Below are 23,245 nucleotides of genomic sequence, written 5' to 3' on the forward strand. Positions count from 1 at the left end.
TTGTTTTGTGGACTTATGTATGGGGACTGTCTTGATCGTTAATTGCTGCAGAAGGGTCCAACCCACTGTGGGCAGCTCCATTCCCTGGGCAGATGGTTTTAGGCTATATTAGAGAGCTAGGTATGCATGAACTTGTGAATGAACCAGCAAGCAACATTTCCCCTATGGTTTCTGATTCAAGCTCCTGCTTGAGTTCCTGCTCTGACTTCCCTTGTGATGGACTGTGACCTGAAAGCTGAAATAAGCTTTCTATCCCCCTCAGTAACTTTTGATCATGGCATTTGCCACAGCAACAGAATAAAATTAGAACGCTAACCATATCCATCTCTAGGATGTATTAATTCCAAGTTGAAGGTTTGCTATTAGAGAAAATCATATCAGGTTTAAAAATCTGACATGCAGGGCTGGGGAAATGGCTCAGAGATTAAGAGCACTGGCTGCTCTTCCAGAGGTCCCAAGTTCAATTCCCAGTAACCACATGGTAGCTCACAACCATCTGTTATGAAATCTGATGCCCTCTTCTGGTGTCCAGGGAAACATGCAGACAGAACATTGTATACATAATAAATAAATAATGAAATCAATCTTTAAAAATCTGACATGCTTTCTTATTCTCAACAGGAATCCGTTGGTAGGGACAGTCATTTACTAATGTTAAGACCATGTCTTTGTAATAAGTACTTCAAAATATTACTCTCAAAATGTAGTTCAGGTCTGTGTGAAGGAAGAGTAAGAAAGACAGAGCCACTAGCCAACTCAGCAAAGAATTTCAGTGATAAGATTAAAAGATACAGTGATCTGCCTGGGCCAGGGTTAGGGAGTAAAATGGCTTCAACTGTTTACAGACATCCTATGTGTTACAATATACATAAATAAGGGCGACTGCGTGAACCAGGGTGCTTTTTTTGTTTCTGGGGTTTGAAGTATAGTTGAATAGAAGAACAAATTTTGAGAGTATTTTTCTGTGATTTTTCTCTTCAACTCCAAGTAAATCATATAGCTCTCACCTACAAAGAAGACCTATACTCCACATCCCTGCCAACCCCCCCCCCCATAACCCTAAAGCATAGCCATGCTTAACTTTAAGAGCCTTAGCATGGAGAAGTAATCTCTCCAGAGGATTACCAGAACCCTGAGGGAGTTTGCTGAAGAATCTAAGTAGACTAAAGTTGTGAATATGGAGGTTAAATTGATGGGCCAGAGAGGGGTGGGAGGGTCAGATGAGAACACGTAGGAAGCAACTGAAAATACTGGTGAGGCATTTCCAGTAGAGGATAGGGCCTAACTAGAGCCATGTGTGTGACAGCCCAAGGACAGATACCACTGAGAAAGAGAAGGACACAATCCAAAGTGTCCTAATAATATCTCCTTGAGAAATGAGAGACAGAGTAGCTACCCATGGTGTCAGGGACAGAAACAGGTGGCATGAGCAAGAAGAATATACCAGATGGACATAAGGGGTAGAGCTATTTATACTGTAAGCCAATGTAAACAGGACAAGACAGGAAGAGCTAGCGTGGTGTCACATGCCTTTTATCACATCATTCAGAAAGCCAAGGCGGGAAGATTGCAAATCTGAGGCACCTTAGGCAACACAGCAAAGCTTTGTCTCAAAAACACACAAAGCAACAAAAGGCCAAACTGATTAAAAAAAAAAAGGAGGGCTATAGTTTGACAAAACAGGATAGAAATAAAGGAAGAAAGAAAACATGGGCTAGAAACGAAAAGGGGACCCTTGAGGATCAGATCCAAGGGGGCACTCATCTTCACATAGGAGAATTTAGAACTTTAAAACAGGGGAAGGAACATAAACTTTAATGAGAGGCCCCACTAAACTATAAAGAACCATTTACAGGAGGTCATGGACACTCTCTTATAGAGTAAGTGTGCCCATCAGAAGTAACACATAAGACACTCCAAGGGTGTGTTATAGACACAAATCCATGTGGCCCTAATGTGTGGGCATGTAAGGATCAAAATGCTTCTTTTGCCTAGCTAGTGTTTATGCTTATCCTTTGTCAGGGCCACTCAGTGTTTAGTTGTGTTTTTCAGGCAGTGTTATAATCCTTCTTGAGACATGGGAAGAATTCATGGGAAATTTTCCGATAGCCTTTAATTAGTTGTAGCTATTTACAAGTTCATAATATGTCCAATTAAACCATTTTCAAAGGTTAATCACAATCATCGTACCAGGCCCCTGGATGAGCAGGTGCTGAAAAACATGTAGAAGCATTTCCTGCAAATGTACAAACCACCCTTTCTACAGAATGTCAACGACTGCTGGACCTCTGTCAAAGACAAGCATGCTGTGCTTCAGCCATCTGCCTGCTGGGTAAGGCTGATGAAGGGAGGAGTCAGCAAGTGCCTTTCACTTCCTGACTATGCCCAACATAGCCAAGTTTTGTATCTTTAAGCCTTTCCAACTTGCATCCCAAATTTGCTCTTTCCTTAGGGCACCCTTCCCCTAATGAGTGAACCTAAATGTTTGGCAATAGTTGGTCCCTAGTCTTTAGTTTGTAGATTTCCACCTTCCATACCAAATATCTGAAATATGTAAATGTTTTTTCCATGACTCTGAATATTCATAATTATTTTAAGATTTTGTTTTAAATTATATTTATACAGGGTAGGATGGGGTAAATGCATAGGGGCACAGGTTTCCACAGGAACCAAAGAGGGAGCCAGATCATCTGGAGCTGGTGTTACAAGTGGTTGTAAGCTACCTGATAAGGAATCCAAATTTGGGTCTTCTGGAAGAGCAGCACATGCTTTGAACTTGCAGAGGCATCTTTCCAGCCCCCTCCCCACACCTTCCCCATTGAATAAAACTCTAATTTCCAAAATCTCATGCTTTCCCTGGCAGATGAGTCTCCTGGGCAGGTATCGGGGCTCCAAGCAGATATGTGGAGTAATCAAAGTGTGCCTTATAGGACTTTGCCACCCATCACTGTGATGCCATCATTGCTTTGCTGCCAGCTGAAGGTATGCCCACCTCATATAGACCAAAGGAACGACTGGTTTGAAATCTGTTCAAGGCTTTGTTTCCATTTGTAAAGGAATGGTTGGAGCAATTGTGGCCTTGGTGTGTGGTGTGAAGGCAGGCGAGTTAGCCAGTGGCTTTTCCATCAATACTTAATCAAAGGAAGAGCCCAGTAAATGCATCTGAATGTGTGGTTCAGATGAGGAAAACGGGATTGGCCTGATGAATTCCACATTGTCAGAATGAATAAAACAGAGACATCTGAAGGATGGCATTATAAGCAGGGACTTGGGCAGAAAATAGACTCGAGAATGAAATCTATGTGCCTTTGATAGCTATAAATATTATGTGGTGTGCATCCCAGAGAAGCAAATTGTTGCAGGCAATATTGTCTTAAGCAGAAAACTAAAATATATGTATATAGTAAAAGTATATATGTGTCTGCATGTGTATAGTCATCACGTGGAAGCTAGACTTACTGTCAATACATCATATTAAATGTATTATGTATGGGCCTAATTTTAAGTGCCATGTGTCAAATTCCAACAAACACCAAAGACTGAGCTTCTCACATTAACTGAACTCAGAAGCCTCTAAATGCATCTAAATGCTGCCTGCAAAGAAAGGAATACATCACTTGAAATTAGATTTCAATATGAAGAATACCCAAAGCAGCAGCCAGCTGGTTAGAGACAACGACCTTATGGCCGATATTTAATGAATTCACATAAAACTTGAAAGTGACTGTAAATGCTCAATACATTTAAGCCACATCTGTAAAGAGACACGGTGCTTTCAAAGTCCACTAAGAGGAGGTGTGAAGAGTGGGGTTAGGGAGGACAATAGAGGTCCCTCTGTCAATTACTCTCAGTGACAGGAGCACCCCACAGACATTAATTCTGCCATGTGTTCTTGATCCTAAAAATTAACTTGTATGGACTGAACATATTATATGTAGGAATAAGTAGTCTATATATGTCTATATATAGTAGTCTATAATTGCAAAAACAATTAGTAAAAAAGAGGTCATGAATTTGAAGGAGAGCAGGGAGAGGTATAGGGGAGTTTTTGCAGAGAGGAAAGCAAAAGGAGAAATAGAATCATATTATAATCTCAAAGATACAAAATAATGTATCTCCTCAATGTCGTATTTGAAAATGCTATTTAAATTTTAGTACATTGTTATTTACTAAGCAAAATTTCAAAAAGTTTATATAACAGCAATTAAACACACCCACACCCACACACACACACCCCCACACACACAGTGGACATGTTACATGTTTCCAAAATGTTCCTGTATCATTTAACCTTCAAAATCATAAATCCTTACCATTTTACCTGCTTTTTATTGCTGTGCATTCTTTTTCTTATTTATAATGTTTAAAATGTAATTTTATAATAACTCAGCCAATAATGCAATAACAATTGAGCTAACATGGAAAATATGGAATTAACTCCTGTAATATTTCTTCTACTCGTGTGTCATAAACAGTATTCTAAAATTCCAGTTGGCTTTTAGTTTAAACCTCTTATAGCATCTGTGAGGCAAGTGCTCCTTGAAAGAATTCTAACACTTCTTGAATGTAGGAAAGGAAGCCTCAGTTTGTGTGTGTGTGTGTGGGGGGGTATGTGGGTATGTGGGTATGTCTAAAATTGTGAATATGGAGGTTAAACCTCACACACATCCTAGTGCCTTGAACATGCTAGGTCAGCATTTGTGCCAATTGATATACTCACAACCCTTTCCTAGTCTTCATACTTCCATGTTGAAGATGTTAGATGGTCATAAAATCAAGGGTTAGGTAATATAAAGCACAAATTAAGGGCAGGAAATACATGGGAAATATTAGTACATGCATGAAATCCTAGTACTTTAGAAATAAAAGGTTGACACTTCAAGGCCAGCCTCTGCTACACAGTGAGATTCCATTTCTTAAAACAAAACAAAAAACAAATGAATAACACAAAGTAATCAGACTAATAAACATTTAAAAGCAAGGAAGCAAAAGTCAACATATCCTACCAAATCCAACTGTCCCTATCACCCGGATACAGAGGAAACTAGATTAGGTTCTTCATGATACACTGTGGATGCAAAAGAAACTCATGCATTCCTCTCATGAGAGACACAGGCTGTCTCCTGGATTTGAGCAATTCATTTCTTCTTTATACAAGGGCTGCTGAGTAAAAGTACAATCACTTCCAGTGCCCTGACTCAAGGGCACTCGCAGCACTTCTAAATGCTGACACCATCCAGCCCTCCTGTAAGACACAAGGGGTTCAGACAACGCCATTTGCACACACACAAAGCCTTACAACAGGGACCTACAATCAGACGGTTCCAGCATGTTGCTTTCTGATAAACTAATTTGCCGGGGAGTCTAGAGAAATGCTAACATGTCTGTTAATGGTGTCTCTTCAGTATGGTGTGCTTCCAGTCTGCCTGCGGCAAGTACTACCTCACAGTCAATTCACAGTTGGGGTGTCTCACTGAGCCCCAAGGGCCCAGTTTATGCTGTTGATTGAAAATGAACTGCGAATTTTCCATACCAGGTATGTGGATCATGCATGGGGAGCCTGCTCCCTTCCAAACCCACTTTGCCTTTGAAAGCCTTATTTTCCTCCATTGCGTCTTAAATAGTCTGTGTCCTTCTGTAGATGTGTAAATCTATGGCTTTGGGATGTAGTGTCAAAGTGAGCTAGCTATGGCCAGTGTGGTAGGTGATGCCCTGGCTGCTTATCTTGGGCTCCAAGCCAGTGCCCCACCCCCTTGATGAAGGACTGTGCCATGGAACCACTGTTTGCTGCTGCCCACACACCTACTTGTCTGTTGTGTCCCCCAGGAGCACTTTTCCCTGACTGTCACACAAGAAGCCAGCCACTCTGTCAGTCTCGGGCTCACTCTGTGAAGTAGCTGATTTTTAAGTAAGACAGAGGTAGCTTGCCTCTTCCCTCAGGGTGACATAGCAGTGGAAGGACCATGTTAAGAAATGTCTCTCTGGCTCTGTTTTAGTCTCTGCCACCTTGGACAAAGATGTTCATTTTAAAGGAAGAAACTTCCTATGTCTTAAAACAATAAGGAACTTAGGAAAATACACTGATGAATAGGGGTGGACAAAGGCAAATTGCAGCATGCAGACCAAACCCAGTTAGTTGGCTCTCTTTGTAGTAATAAATTGACTATCTTTGTATGTAATAAATGGTATGTGTGTGTGTGGGGGGGTATGTGGGTATGTCAGAAGTTAACCTCAGGGCTGTCATTCCTCAGGATGCTGTCCACATTGTATGTTTTGTTTTTACTTGATTTTGTTTTTGAGACAGGGTCTTTTACTTTACCTGAAACCCACTGATTCAGCTAGGCTGGCCCATAGTAAGTTCGAATCATCCACATGTTTCTGCCACCCCAGTGCTGGGACTACAAACACACAAGACCAGGCCAGGCTTTATTACACCAGTTCTGCAGAATAAGCTCAGATCATCTTGCTTGCACGGTACACACTTTACCATCTTCTGCAGCCCCTTTAAGTAAACACAGCTGTTCTTGCCTCAATTTGCATGCTGCATGTATGATACCATGACAAAGACATTAGGCCCTGGAAAGCCCCCAACTCTTTATTGTGTGGACCTTCATAGATACATCTTGATGGTCACTAAAATAAAGTGTATGATTTTTTAGCAATCCTAATATAGTCCAAAAGGAGCTGGTACAAAAACATTGAGCTTCACTGAATAAAGTATTAGCCTTATAATCATGAGGATGAGAGTTCAGATCCTTGGGTCTGGGTAGGTATGGTGGCTGGCCACTTGTAATCCCAGCAGACAAGGGGAAAAATGAAAGAAGACCCTGGACATTAACTTTGCTCTCTCTCTCTCTCTCTCTCTCTCTCTCTCTCTCTCTCTCTCTCTCTCTCTCCTCTCTCATCTCTCATCTCTCCTCTCTCTCTGTGTGTCACACACACAAAAAAAGAAAAAAAAACAGAAACAAAAAACAAACAAAAAAACACAACAAAACAAAAAAACGCTGAGCCAAATAACAATGATCTTCATGTATCAGAGTCTATTGGCTGAATCTTTCTTTAGAGGAAGTCACATGACTATATCACTGAAAACTATATTCCCACAATTCACCAGCAGGAACATAATGACTCAGTGTGCATATGCCTACATATCTAATACTTATACAAATATTGTGTTTAATGAACAGTCTGGCCGCCAGGCAACTCATGAGCTGTTGCCTATTGGGCCATGTGCTCATTCTCTAGAGCCAGGCCAACTGTCACACAGTTGACTCTTTCAAGGCAAAGGGCACATTCTGCACCTCCTTGTCCTGGTTCTTCGCAGTACTGTAGAGAATGTGCAAATGTCTGCTGGATGGATAACCAAGTGGAGCAAACTCCGCCTCATTACAGCTTACTGAAAAGAAAGATGGAATTACTTAGAACAGTTTAAGAAATGCCTTCTTGCCATCAAAGAAGCACACAGCGTTTGAGGGGAGAAAGGAAGCTGACTTCTAAGCCAGGCTTGTGGGAGCACTTATAACTATGTCGGGTCTCTTACAGTAAACACAATTTAATGGTTAATTGTTGCTAATTGGAACTACTAATGGACCTAATTTTTAATTAAGAGATGAGATGGAAGTCATTTGGAATTAGCTCATGGAATCCAGAAGATCACATGCTGTCAAGAGCTTGAAAAACTGCTTCCTCCTTTGAAGAGACTCACACATTATCCCCAGCCTGCCGATGAGTTGGAGGAGTCTTCAAAAGGTAATTCTTGCCCAAGGGGAGACCATACAAAGCTAGGCTTCAGCCAAGCCTCACTGTCTGCAATTAAATGAGACTCTCCAGTGCAAATCTGTGCCACTCACTAGCAAAAACCATAAAGCCAGCTGTAAAGTGCTTTGCCATCTGTTTTGTTTAGTTTGATTTGGGGTGAGGGCAGGGGGACTAATTCCCACTATTCAGTTTATACTGGTCTCAACTGTCTAATGGAGCAGGCTAGCCTCTAACTGTATGAGCAGTTTGCAGATCATGACCTCTTTGGGGATCAAATGAGTCTTTCAACAGGGTCACATATCAGATATCCCGAAAATCAGAATATTTACATTGTGATTCATAATAGTATAAAAATTGCAGTAATGAAGTCGCAACAAAAATAATTTTATGATTGGGGAATCACCAAAACATGAGGAACTGTTTTAAAGGGCCACAGCCCTAGGAAGGTTGCAAACTACCAGTCATTACAGAGCAGGATGGCCTTGAATTCCCAAGGGCTATGGTAACAGGCCTGCACCACCAGGTGCCACTTTATAGGGCCTTCTATGTTATTCCATATTAGAAATCCAACATTAAGGCCATGTATTAGGGCTTGTGGATGCCTTTCAGTGAAACCTCAGATGCCTACTGATACTTACCAGTTCAGTCTGTTTCAGACAATCTATAAAAGTGTATGGCAGAGAATGAACACATGTCCCTCAAATGCTCTACTTCCCTCTGCCCACTGCCTTTTTATTTTTTATTTTTTATTTTTTTGGTTTTTTCAAGACAGGGTTTCTCTGTGTAGCTTTGGATCTTATCCTGGCACTTGCTCTGGAGACCAGGCTGTCCTCGAACTCACAGAGATCCACCTGCCTCTGCCTCCCGAGTGCTGGGATTAAAGGCATGTGCCACCAATGCCCGGTGCCCACTGCCTTCTTCTTTTTTCCCTTCCCATATCTCAGGTTAAAATTTGGAACCCTAAGCTTTGTGCAAAAGGCAGAAAGACTTTGCTGGTTCTTTTCTTTTGTGGCCTCCGTAGTCTTTTCTTGGTTTACACTGATGTCCTAGAAGGAAATGACACATATTCATATGTTTTCCCGTAAAATTTCTTTTAAAAGGAAACGCAGGGGACATCTGGGAAGAGGATGGGTAAGTTTGCTGTGAGATTGTATCTTTTAGTAATATGAGATGCTCCATGTGTAAAGTCCCAGCAACATGACCACCAAACATAAGCTGAACACGCATGACACCAATGGACACGTCGGACTGGATGGTGCAAAGCCAGTGAGACCTCAACACTCCACAAAGAACTGTGCAAACTGAGTAAAGCTTCAGAAGACCACACCAATGGGCTATCAGGTTCCAAAAAGTCAGCCCTGAAGACATACATACAAGTAACATTATATGGACTGACACCTTGTGTTTAGGAATACATACATACATACATACATACATACATACATACAAATAAAATACAAATATATATGAAAATACATATATATGCATACAATAACTATAGTGAAAAAAACAGGCCATGAATTTGAAAGAGAGCAGGGAAGAATATATAAGAGGGTTTTGGATGGAAAAAAACAGAAGGAAAAAATGTTGCAATTAAACTATAATCTCAAAAATAAACAAATAAATGAAAAGGAGACTGTATTAAGGATGTGTGGCTATAGTCATCTATCTTCTAATGGAAATGACTTGGGATGGTATCACAGAGCAGTGACTGAGGAGAGGTGACAACAATGAAATACCTCATGCTTTATCTGGGTTACCCAAGCCCAATTTGGTCACCAGGCCCCATGATTAAGTACATCATCAAGAAATAGTTTATGGTCCAAAATCTTAAAGTCCAAGTTTTCTGATTCTCAGTACTCCACACATCCATCACACTGAGTCTCTTGAACTTTGAGTCTCTTGAACTTTCTTTCTGTAGTCTATCATCTTTTGTTTGTTCTTCAAAGTCTTCCTCAAAATCACTTGTGGTTCAGCTGTTTCCTTACCCAAGCCATCAGAGCACATTCCCTGTTTTCTTACTCATTGCAAGAAGTCTTCATACCTAATTAATCTACTTTCTTGGCTGTTGATCATTACAACATGAAAAAAATCAAATTTCCTGGACCCGAAATATGGCTTAATGGGCAAAAGCCCTTGCTTCACAAGACTGATGACCAGAGTTTCATCTCTGAAACCCACAGTGACAGGAGAGAACTGACTCCCTCAAGCCATCCTCTGTGCCCCCATAGGCATATATACATGCATGCACAACAATAATTTGTAAAATTGTCACAAAAGTCCACTATCTGTAGTTTTGAATGAACTATCTCTCAAACTTTCCATTTTCTAATTCTCTTCTGCCTAAAGCCTTCCATTACATGCCCTAAAGACTATCACATGTCACTTAGAACATCACATAGAATCCAGAGTAGTTTCCTGTTCCTACATGCACACACAACACCCCTTCTTCATGTCCTTTACAAATTCAGCTTTCTTGAGGGCCTTTCTAATGCTCACCCCCTCTTAGATACATCTCTCACTGATGGGGGACGTCCTTCTGTATATAAGTTTCTCTTATTGGTTGATGAATAAAACACTTTTTAGCCAATGAGGCAGAAAGATAGGTGGGATTAGGAGATGAGGAGAATTTTGGGAAAGGTAGGTGAAGAGAGCCCACCAGAAACAAACAACATGTAGCTGCCAATGGAGATATAGGTCTGGGCATTCTCCGGTAAATCAAGACCATGTAGAAATACATAGATTAGTAGTCATGAATTAATAATTAAGAGAGAGAAGTAGCCAATAAGAAGCCCTAGCCATTAGCCAACAGTTTTAGTAATTAATAAAAGTCTCTGAGTGTATACTTGGGGTTGAAGTGGTGGCGGGACAAGGCAGGACAAGAAAAATCTAGCAACATTTAACTATTTCCCTCCTTCTTTCTTCCCATCATATTAGAAATATTCCATTAAAGAAAACAACAAGTAATCATTCTCTGTTTCACTAGATTGTCTTTGATCCTCAAAGTCAAACTTGTGGAGTTCCTTTTAGTTGCTACATCTGCCCATGACATAGAAGCTTTCACTCTTCTAGCCCTTTCCCCCTGCCCCCTGAATACCACTATCAAGTTCACTAGAGAATCTTTAAAGTTTTATTTGGTGTGTGTGTGTGTGTGTGTGTGTGTGTGTGTGTGTGTGTGTCCATGTGCATACATATTTACACCTGTGTGAAGTTATCTATGGTGGCCAGTAGAGGGAGTCCAATCCTTGGAACTGGAGTTACAGATGGTGTGAGCTGCCTGGCATAGATTCTGGAAACTGAACATAGGTCCTCTGCAAGAGCAGCAAGTGCTCTTAATTGCTAATCCATCTCCAGCCTCACTAGTGATCAGGTTTAATAAAATCTAGTGGCTTCTTTTTTAAGACTCTTACGTACTTGTCTCACTTTTACATATTTGAAACTTCCTCCTCCGTTTCACTTTTCATCTATTACATGGCGCCCTTTCCAACCTTCAATCTAGACTCATTTTCTGCTCCTTTTTTAAAACCCGGGGTTCTGCCTGACTTCAAACACATGGCACGTGTGATGGACATCTCAAAGTCAACACACTCAGCAGAGAAATCAGCCTCCTCCCCAGCACACTTGATCCTCCTTCAGTTTAGCTCCTAATAGTGGCAGGCTCAGTTGTGGGAGCTGAAGACCTGTGCTTTGTCATTTTGATGTCTGTCTGGATACTCAACTGGTTTTCAACATCCAGGGTGTCCTGTCTACTTATCATAAACTCAATAGCATTCAATGTCATGGCCATTTCCAGAATGTGACTACTTGCTGATGGGGAATGTATTGTATATGTTTATCTTATTGATTGTTAAATAAAATACTGTTTGGCCAATGAGACAACAAGTTAGACGGGACTAGAAGTCAATGAGGATTCTGGGAAATGTAATAGAGAAGTGGTGATCCAGGCAGGAAGTGACATAGCAAGGAGACTCATATTTAAGCGAAGGAGAAACAGGAAGGGCCTCTCTTTTCCCCTCCACTCCTGTTCCAGTGGCACAATGTGATCCACCGACAAGGAGGGATGCCAATAAGGCGTCCGATAAGATAAGTCTTATAAAATATATAGATTTATGATAATTAAGACTGAGCTAGCAGATGAGAATCCTAGTCATTGGCCAAACAGCATTGTACCTAATACAAGTTTCTGTGTATTCATTTGGGCCCTAACTCGGGCAGGCGGCTGGTGTAAAGCACACCTGTGGCAGTGGGGCCTGGCGGCTTTTGGCGGAAAGATTTATCGTAACAACTTGCCACCATGATTTCTTTCTTAGATTCTTCAGTGCATTTGCCTGTTTCTGTTTTGCCTGATCCCTGGATATTCTCCATCCTATAAGCACAGGGATTATGTCATCCCCATCAGCATAGAGCTCAGTTACCATACCTGAGGATACTGCTACAGCTGACCTACTTTTTTGGGCTAAGTTCCCCACTCCCCATCTCTCTACACAAGTTGTCCTGCTAACCAATCTTTAGTCCCCCAATCTTTCCATCATCTTCCTTTAGAAGCCTTTGCACAAGCTGCTTTCTTGGTCTGAAACTCTCAGCTCTGTTTTTTTACTTAAGTAATTCCCATGTGTCTTTGTTTCTGCATTTAGAGGATTCTTTCCCTGGGGACTTTCTCTGACCTCTGCTAGTTTATGTCCATTGTTCCTTCTTGTACCAACATAATATATTGTGCCAATAATGATTAGTGTGGCTGTAGTGAACACTATTTAAACACTAGTTTATGCCAGAATCTGTTCTAAGTGGAGTATACGGCCTAATTTAATCAGTGCTTACAACTACCTTATGTGGTTAGTATTTCCCCAGAGAAATAATGAACTACAGAAAGTTCAGTAATTTCCCCCAAGTGTTCACAACTGAAAATGACACAAGTTGCTTCAGAACTGGGACATTTTTTTGGTGAATTGAAAAATTAATAATAGAACATTTACATTGTTGAAATAAAATGTTCATAACTAATGTCTTTCTTTCCTAATGACTTCTAGTCCCAGCACTGACTGAAAGGTTCAGCATTAATGCTGACCTGCTCTACCTCTTTAAGAGACAGACCCCTCCCCTGACAATGGGTGTGGCATGCACAGTGCCATGACACTCATACTGGGACTCTGCGCATGCATGCAGGAGTTCCCCTTTTTAAACCCTCAGCAGTGTTCTCCTCTCTCTCTCTGTTTTTGATGGTCGTCTTCTCTCTCCTCTCTTTCTGCTCTGCTCTGCTCTGCTCTTCCATTTCTCGCTCACCCCCTCACTCTTCTGTCCTATAATAAACTGGTTAATGTGCTCTCTATAGTCCATTTCTCTCTCGAATTTCTAATTTAAGCAAAAGAATAATACTGACCACAAGTTAGCACATAGTATGCTACCAACAGAGATTAAATAAATAAAAGACCAAGATGATACATGACTGAAAGAACCAAGAGTCCTTACACACAGACCTAGCTTTGATATATGTCAAAGTCCTAGTTTGTTCTCCAATCTGAAAGGACTTATTGTCATTCAAGTCCTTCAAACTGTTCCCATTCTAAGAGCTGACACATCCTGCACTATTGCCTAGTAGACCTACCCACTGTATTCTAGCTGGTTAACTCCTATTCAGCCAGACCGATCCTTCTCCAAATTCACTCTGTTCCTCTGTATCACAAATCTTCTTTCTGTATTCTTGATTCTTTATAACATTTATATCATCACAAATAACATTACAAGAAACAGCAAAATCAAATTGAGCTATGATGCCGATATTTTTTTTTAAATAAGGATGGACTTTCTAGTTATATTTACATCTTCAACACTTAGCATAGTACTTAGAAATAGTTTGGTAATGTTTAAAATACTGGTTGACTAAAAACAGAATAGATTATATTTCCATAGATAACTAAGTTACCATCTTAAGCTCCAATATATTAGAACAATTTGATTGGCTCATATATTAGCAGAAGCTGATTATCTAAATCACTTGATATTGGCACATTGGGATATTTGGGGAAGATTTATTACCTCATCAGGCTCAGTTTGCTTTCCCAATATGGTCAATAGTTGGATAAAAGATATACAAGTGTTCAAAAGTCAATGAAATTGTTTACAAGCCAGTAAGCAGCCATCTTAGAAAACATATCTATTGCTATTCAGAAATAAGCCTAAAGGAGAGCACAACCATGCAATATGGCCAATCCAAATCTTGTTTTTTTTTTTTTTTTGGTTTTTCGAGACAGGGTTTCTCTGTGTAGCTTTGGAGCCTATCCTGGCACTCACTCTGGAGACCAGGCTGGCCTAGAACTCACAGAGATCTGCCTGCCTCTGCCTCCCGAGTTCTGGGATTAAAGGCGTGCACCACCAATGCCAGGCCCAGTGTCCAAATCTTATAAGGAGAAATAAGTGTAAAATGGTCCATAATGTGGTTTTCCATTACAATGTTCTATTGGTCCCTTCCTTTGTACTCAACTACTGGCAACATAATATATCTTTTATTGACCACATGTCATATTGGGTTTTTTTTTTTTTTTGGTGTGTGTGTGTGTGTGAGTCACATGTTTGTATGTGTGCCCATGTGTGCAGGTACAGATATGTATGTATGCACATGCATGTGGGGGTAGGGAGAGGAACTTTGGTGTCATCTCTCCAGAACCATCCACATTTTTTGTTAAGGTTGGGTATTTCATTGGTCTGGGACTCAGCTATTAGGCTAGATTGGCTGGTCTCTGGCTCCCCAGTGCTGGCATTACTGTGTGTCTGGATTTTTTCTGTGGATTCTATGGGATTGAACTAAGAGCCTCCTGCAAGCATCCAGTGACTGATTCCATTTACAAGCTCCATATCTTGGATTTTAATTTTCCTCCGTGGTTTTATTTCTTATTCCACAAACATGCATTCATATGCTTAAGTTTTGTAGAGTATTATGTTTAAGTCATGTATCTACTTGAGAGTTTCCATGGAATCAGATGGGAACTCCTGAAGTTAAGTACTGTTTCTTGCTAAGATGGTTTGTATAGTGGGGATCCATGATCATAAAGTAAATAACTCTGACAAGTGGCTTACAATTTTCATTGCGATATGTGTGTGTATGTGTGTGTTAATATCTTGCTATATCAACTGTCACACACACACACACACACACACACACACACACACACACACACACACACTCACTCACCACGGTCTCATCATATAGATTCCTAGAACTCATCATGTAGACCAGACTGTCCCTGAATTTGTAGAGATTTGCCTACCTCTGCCTTTTGGATTCTTGGATTAAGGGTGTGCACCACCATACCCAGCATTCACTATGTTCTTAAAGGTGAAAGAATGTTTGGTTGAGGGATTATTTGCTACTATTCATGTTAGCTAACTGTGAGGAGCATAAGCCTGCTGTCAAAGAGGCCAAAGGTTAAAGAAAGTAAAAGCTATACATACCAAACTAAGTCGCCTCTATAGTGTCACATGTTTTAAACACAAAAGAAACATTAAAATATGATAGGTCATACATGGGAGAGGGGGAATACAGGCACATGACATTTTAATGAATGGCAATCCATGGAGAACAAGAGGACCAAAGTGATGTCCAGTTGAAAGCCCACTCTTTGTTCTTCAATGATGGCATTCATATGACTTTGAGATGAATGCATAGCCACAGGCATAACCAAAGACATCCACAGGACAGGAGGAAGAGCTACTCTTCAGGAACTGTGTCACAGAAGTGCAGTGGCCTTGTGTGGGATGCTCTCCACTGAAAGCTGTTTGCTGACTGCCAGATTCAACTGCCTCGGGGCTCTTTGGACACTTCCTGAACTATGTTTCATGTACTCTTTCCAATGACCATCTTAGCTCCACGTGAATATTTTAACCAGCTAATAAGCCAAAGGCTCAAAGAGTTCCAAGCTCCCCATGCTTCATACCACTCTTCAGTTAAAATAAATTAACAAAAATTAATAGTTGTGTCCATTTTTCTCTTTGCAACAAACCAAAAGTGAAAGTTAGGATGAAAGCACAGTATCTACGCAGTTCAGAGTTGTTTTTTTTTTTTTTTTTAAAGCACCAACTTCTTTACACACATATACTCAGCTACAAATTGTACCATTAAATTTTATACAACAAAATTAAATATTGCTAATTAAATGCCAAAGAGCCTCATGGATCCTCAAGGCCACCTCTGCTACCTTGCTGTGAAATGGAATATCACAAGTGTCACTTTTGATATCCCAAATATAACACCCTGAAAAAAATTAAAGTTTTGATTCATTCAACAAATGATTTGTGTGTACATCTCAGACCCTGTCCTGGGAGCCAAGCGAGCACAGGGGACAACTTTGTGACTTCAGAGGGAATCTGCTCTCCATGGCAGTGCTTCTCCATCTCCTTTTATAACACATGATCTTTTTTTTTTGATAAAAGTAAAATCTTCCTTCCACTCTTCAGCAGTTCTGGCAACCTTGTTGAACAGTGAGACCCATTGATACACAGAACGTATAATGAAATCTTCTGCATATCTTTCAGGACAAAGTGTCTCTTTGAGATCTTACTTTTCATTTTAAAGACAGTATATTTATTTTCCAGACATAAAGTCAGATTGTTATTGTAATAGACTTATAACTACATGTCCCTCCCCTTGGCAAAAGGGAATGCAAACTTCTTATACCCTCCCCTATTGAGAATCACTGCTTTGAAGAGCTTTGGAGAAAACCAGGCAAGATCCATCTCTCCCCCTCCAATTAAGTCTGAAAGGAATTAGAATTTTCCTACCTGACACAACAGCTGGTGAAGTACCATAATTCTGTCTTGGGATTGAATCTTGGAATGAAAAGAGCATGAGAAAGAATGCAATGAAGTCCAAAGGAAAATAAAAACAGAATCTTAGCTTTAAAAGTTGGAAGGGCCCAATGTGCATCACACAGTCATCTGCCCCACCCCCTTTTCTTCAAGCACTCAGGGCATCATGACCCTAGTGGACAGTTGATAGTTAGTCTCCATTTTCTACATGCTACCAGGACCAGTTGTTCTCAGAACATCACCATCTCCCTCCCCTCTTGGTCTATTTGATCTCTGCCTTTGAGAATCAGTGAGAGGTTCTTGTCCTCCCAAGATGTATGAGTTTTATAAGGTAGTCCATCTAGAGGGTACCCAAAGTGTGGTAGGGATGGAGAACAAAAGAAATAACTTTGAAGGACATTAATGAAAAAAATCTGCATGTTCTTATAGTGTATGGATTATATAACCCAAGTGTTATAAAGCCCAAGTTGTTATTATCTTTTAATTATCCGAAGCAAGGGCAGAGCACAGAGCACTCTCTGCCCAGGCCTAGGAACCTTGTGTGCAGCCACCATGCCTAGATCTCTTGGAACAGAGGAAGGATGGCATTTTTAAAATGTCGTAACATAGGAGGTAGTAAAATCTAGAAAGTTAAGCTACAAGGTGTGGGGGGCAAATATATCAGCTGTATTAAAAATGACAAAGGAGTTTTAACTCATGCAACTCCTTCACAATCTTTTCTGTAATGTTCTTATTAGGATATAGTGATCATACACAATAATGACTTTATTACATTTTCACACATGCACATAATAATTTTGTCACATACACCCCCCACCTTATAGTCCTGTTTTGTTCCCTATCTTGTGCCCTCCTAGTCCTCTCTCCATTCCTAAGTAGCTCCTAGCCAGGGATCTTAAAAGAGAAGCTGGTACTTAGCCTATGGTTATAATTAGTCTTCTAAAAACTGAAAACAATAAGCCCTTTCCCAAGGCTCTAAAAGATTAAGGCATAGATGGTCCTATGTGAGCTCTTATTTCATTCCTATGACCTGCATTGCACTTTCAAAGCTTAAACCCATAAATCTATATTTCTATCCACTTAATAACTTTTGAGACCATTCACGAATTTGCCTCCTAGCTTAATGCTGTTCATTTTCTTGAGGAAATTGCATGTCTGAGGAGGACTGTGAACCTTGTAAAGCACTTAGGGCACTAAGAACAAGCAAGCACTGCTCAGAATTCAAATGCAAATGAGCCACAGTTATGAGTGGTCTGGTGTTTTGAAATAGGTAAGCAATGTAGTGACTTGGCTATCAGCCCTACTCTGAAGCAGAACCAATTTGAAAACAATTTAAAAGGTTTTAATAATACTGATTTTAATTCCTAGTTACCTTCTCATAAAATGTATAACTTCAGGTTACTATCCAAAGATTGAGAAAAAATGAGTTAATTTTTGTACCATATCATAATATATGCATATCTGCAACTATAAGATAAACAGAAACATAGATGCTAATATAGCAAGTGATAGCTACTGTTTAGTAGTTGAAGAATATAAACAAATAAAATGATTAAATAGAAATGACTTCAATCTTATTTCCAAAAACATGCTTGTTTTGTAATACTTTTAAAATCAAATTTACTTTTATTCTGTGTGTATGTGCACCTGTGTGCAGTGCCTATGGATACCAGAAGAGGGCACTGTATTCCCTAGAGCTGTAGTTACAGGCAGTTGTGAACCACTCCATATGGGTTCTGCGAACTGAACTCAGGTCTTCTGAATTGCAGCAAGTGCTCTTAACTGTTGAGTGGCCTACCCAACTCCACCCCCAGCTTTATATTTCTTAATAGAATTATTTCAAAAGTAACCCCTCACGGTTATTCTGTGCTGCACATGTGTGAGCTCACAGACTTCTCTTTTGACTCATCATTATCAACAATACTTACCCCACATATCTGAAACTCCTGTGATCTCCCACTGTGTTATACTTGGGCCTATGGATGAATCATTGTTTATTTAATTATTCCCCTTAATTATTTTGAAGTGCCCGATCTGGGCACTTTGCTCTCCTTACCAATGATGTACAGCTTGAGGGCACCGTCAATGCTTATTTCCTTCCACCTTCATAAACAATGCATTGGTTGTTTATCGTGTGTGTGTGTGTGTGTGTGTGTGTGTGTGTGTGTGTGTGTGTGTGGTTTTTAAATTATATCAATGACAATTTTTAATTATATTATTCACTTTTCTATACCCTGTTTTATTTCCAGCTCACTCGTGTTCCCTGGCATTGTCTGTATTAGGACCTTTCTGCAATGATAATAATTTACTTGAACTCAAGATCCATATGGTAAGAAGTAAAGATTTAATATTTGTAAATAACCCTGTCGCCCAACAGACTTGCCACTATCTCCCCATTCGTTATTCACATGGAAAACTCTTCATGCAAGGAGATGTTATATTACAATAAGATTAAAGAACTATTTAAAACTATAACCTTTGCATCTAAATTTTCTGTCTTTATTAGTTTGGAATTGGCTGCTATTTTTCTCTTGAGAGCTCACTTAAGGAATTGCAGCCATCAGGATTCATGAAGCTATTTACTGCTTAGGATGTTATTTACTGAGTCATGATTCCGCTTAAGGTCTTTTGATCACTTTTATAATTCTCCATCTTAATACTGATATTTATGCCTGATGATGGAAAAAAAGGCAAACAACACGTATTTTCACCTGGCAATGATCAGGTTTTTAGAGCAGCGGGAAGTGGGATGCCTGAAGGCTGACAGTGAACTCTGGCCGGTCAGAGCTACAATTCCAGGATTGTTTTTGTGAGTGTCGATAATTACACCATGGAAATCCAATGATGCCACCATTCTGCAGTGTCTTGGGGAAGGCAAACTGAACTGCAGATAAGAAGTCTGCAGAACAAAATCTTTTTATTTCTCTCAACAAAGCCTGGTGGCCTTGTAAGCCACTGGTGACCAACCGCTGAACAAATAAAAAGGAGATAAGAAACTTGTAAAACAAGATTGTCATGCACTGTCGAGGCTCTGAGAACACGCTCACGTCCCCCGGGGGCTTCGTTAAAGCTCCCAGGAACTTGATAAGAAATTATGGATAATGGAGCTTTGTTTCATCGGAGGAATTCTGTGAGAAGAATAAACAAATTCAGAAAAAGCCAGAAAAGTCCTTCAAGTTTAGAGCCATGAAATGAAATAGGCCCCTTGTTTGCATCAAATTCATTTAGCTTGAAGCCCCATAGATTCAGTTAGCTTAGAAATAGATAGAGAATCGACTGACATACTTCGAAGAGGAAAATTCCAGATGGAAATTCTTTAAACTACATGATACCCATTTCAAAATCTGAGGTGATAAGAGATGAAATATACCTTCCTTTTTGAAGATAAAAGCATGCTTTGGTTCAATATAATTCCTTTTGTCAAGAATTTTAAAAAGGAAAGTGGGGCACTTAGTGGCCTTAGCACCTTCTAAAAAAGGAAAATTCTACTCTAGCTCTCCCGCTTGGCCACTACTACACTGAATTATCCCCCAAATTTCACTGCAATATGTCCTAGGAGCCTATCTGCTCCTGGGCTTTTTGTTGTTGTTTGTTTTGCAAAAATTTCCAAGAGCTCAGATTTCTGAAAGTCACTGAAGACTGGCAGGTGGGAAAAAGACACTGGTATAGAGCTATGTAGGGTTGCATGATAAATGTCTCCCATAGACTCATAAATTTGAACATGTGGTTCCCAGTTGGTGATGCTGTTTGAGGAAGTTTTGGAACTGTCAGACACAGAACCTTGCTGGAGGATGAAGTCACTGAGGGTAGTCACTGAGCACTTACAGCTTCAACACACTACTTGTTCTCTCTCTGAGCTTCCTGAGAGACTGTGCAAGCAAGACTGACTCTTGCTCCTGAATCCTGCTGCTGTGCCTTCCCTAGCATTATAGACTCCCTCTTTGCTCTAAGCCAAACAAACTCTTCCTTCTATAAGTTGCTATTGGTTTGGAGGTTTTACCACTCCAACATAAAGTAACTAACACATAGTTTAGATGACAAGGTGGAGAATGGATTGCAGAACAATGAGGCTGAGAGCAGGAAGTCCAGTTAGGAGAGGTTAGGAGAGTGTGACAATGAGCCTAATGAAGCCAGGGATAGAGGGTGGAAATGGGGGCGAGAGGATGGATCTGATGAATGTGTGTGACTCAATTCATGAGACCTTAAAAGTAACTGTGAATGGAGAAGAGAACGAAGGACAGTGTGAGTACCAAGCCCCACATGTGGGGTCTGGCTACTGGGTGGGTCATCACAGTAGGAACTTGAAATAAAACAGGACAGGAACACAGAAGAGGGGAAAGGTGTGGCTGGAAGGAAGCTCAAGGAAGTTCATGACATGCTTGTGGGTTGGGCTGACGTTGAGATGTTGAAGAGGCATCTCCATGGAGAGCAGACAGATGAGTTTGATGTCCTAAGACTAGCATTGAGGACCCAGATTTAAGAGTCTTCAATGTGGGAAATGTGGTTGGAAACCATGAGGTGGAGCAGACTGCTCAAGGCAAGTATGGGCAGAGTGAGAAGTGAGGTGCTGTCTGAGCTTGCAAAAGGAAGGGTGGAGGAATGGCCAGAGACAAGATGTAGAAAGCCAGGCACAAACTGGGAGGTCACTGGACAAACAAGGCCAGATAGCTAAATACATGGGTATTTCATGTCAAAATACAGTCAGTTTATATTAAAAAGAATTGGACAGTGAGTCCATTCTGGGTCTGTGTGCCCAAGGGGCAATGAATGATGGCAAATGGGTCATGGTCCTACTTTCTATGTAATATTCTCATACTCCTGGCTACTGAAAGTACTGCCTCTGCCCATGAGGTGTCCAACTCTCAGGCAGAGGCATTGCATTAATGTGGAAATCTCTCTAAATTATTTCAACGCCATGCATATTGTCATAATGTAATTTTGCTTATAATGTCAGAAATACCAAGAACACTTGATTCCACATATTCAAGGTATTGGCTTGAACTTCATCAAGTTCATTCATTCACATGAACAGGAGCTTAGCTTTGGAACCCTGGAATATTACGCTAGCAGCTAACACAGTAGACATGTTAAGGAATTAAGCTAAACCCCTTGAAATAGAGCAAGCAAAGGACTTGGACTGTGGATTTAATATGGAGGTACATCTATGCTGGCAACCTGAACTCCCACCAGCTAAACCCCATTGGAGATTAAGGGTGGCTCACTTGACTTGACAAGTCCAACTTGCCACATGTTACACTAGCTGTGCATCGTGCCATGTAATGCTCACAGCATCCCAGGGTTGTGCATGTCATTACTGTTCCCAGTTTATAAGAAAAGAAGTGAAATCCTTAGGAAGCTAAGGAACCTTGTCTAAACATGCACAGCTAATTCAGAGCCAAACCATGCTCAGGACTCTGAGGTCATTGCTAAATCCACTGGACTTTTCAAAGTGCCAGCAAGAGAGATATGAGATGGATCCAGGTAGGTGGGAAAAGTCAATTAAATAAATCAGCCCTAACTCAGTAATCCACAGCAAATGCTAATCAAAAAGTCACATAAAAGCAAATATATAATAGCATGCCAACATAGGAGAGTGATTGTTTAACAAAAAAGAAATGACTACATTCGATACACTAAGCACACTCAATTATATTTTTGAATGACTCAACAAAATAAGGTATCTTCTCTTGGCCTCTCAAAAACCTTATCAAGCTGTCACTGTTTAATGTATATTGCCAATGATTAATTTTATATGATGCTTACACTGTAACTAAGCACTATTTATTTCAAGAGTGAAAATACTCAATGGCAAGAAGAAAAAGCAAGAGGGGAATTGGTAGTAAAAATAAACTCCATCTACTAAAATCCTTTACTAGCTAAGAGAGGCAGTGGCCCACGTCGTTAAATTAAAGGATAACCATTGAATTATCATTTCTGGCCATTGCCAGCTAGGTAAAAGTTGTGGTGCCATAGGATTCTGTTCCTGTTGAAAAGTCTCAGATATATAATTTTATATTGTTTACTTAATTAGTAGCTACAATAATTTGAAGCATATTCTATGTTTTTTCTGTTTCTTAGAGGAACCAGCTACACAGTGTGTCTTTACTAGTTGGCAAATAGAAATGTTGGCAATGAGGCTGGCTTTGACTTTAGTCAAACAGGCAAAATGTACAAAGCGTTTCTTCCTATGTTTTCTATTATAAATCATTTTTTTACAAATAAAAATCACACTTTACATTGTCATTTAACAGAGTAAAGTTGCCTTTATCCTCACTTATTCTCAGTTGACAATCATTGGTGGCCCAAAATCCTGATAGGCAGTGACATCAACAGTGGGGATGTCATAAGCACCAGGCCTTCCAATTCTGTATCTGGAATCTGCTTTAGTAGGACTACACAAAGGGACTACATATCATCCTTACACTTGACTAAAAATGGTAAAAATATTACTTCAAAACTCTATATCCTTGATGAAAATGATCTGAGCCACGGTGAAGTTAAATGTGACCACAGACCTGACCTCTGAAATCTAGCTGAGAACCTCTCACAATTCTTTGACCCAGGTCTGACTCTTGGGCAGAGAAGTTATCAACAGTGGTGCATTACAGGGGAACAGGTGTGTACCTTATAATAAACTCAATTCTTTCTCAGAAACCTGTGATTTTCTTCACATTTAGAGAAGATCACT

At 40.2% G+C, this 23,245-nt stretch overlaps 1 protein-coding gene across 9 annotated transcripts in view; it reads right to left on the reverse strand.

Moving 5' to 3' along the window:
- Rbms3 (RNA binding motif single stranded interacting protein 3) overlaps positions 1 to 23,245 on the reverse strand; it is a 680,800-nt gene that overhangs the window by 37,826 nt on the left and 619,729 nt on the right. For 5 of the 9 annotated variants that reach the window (XR_004769778.1, XM_027415321.2, XM_027415323.2 and 2 more), the window contains one exon: positions 16,531 to 16,578. The exons of 3 other annotated variants lie outside the window; for them this stretch is intronic. Coding sequence is in view for 5 of the 6 variants with exons in the window: in XM_027415321.2 (XP_027271122.1) it covers positions 16,531 to 16,578 (48 nt within the window). In the remaining variant the exon portion in view is untranslated. Of the gene's footprint in view, positions 1 to 6,928; positions 7,397 to 16,530; positions 16,579 to 23,245 lie in introns of those variants that run through there. One more of the 9 variants, XM_027415329.2, reaches the window with a different exon arrangement.

This window comes from Cricetulus griseus, chromosome 4 (assembly GCF_003668045.3).
Source record: "Cricetulus griseus strain 17A/GY chromosome 4, alternate assembly CriGri-PICRH-1.0, whole genome shotgun sequence".
Classification (NCBI taxonomy): Eukaryota; Metazoa; Chordata; class Mammalia; order Rodentia; family Cricetidae; genus Cricetulus; species Cricetulus griseus.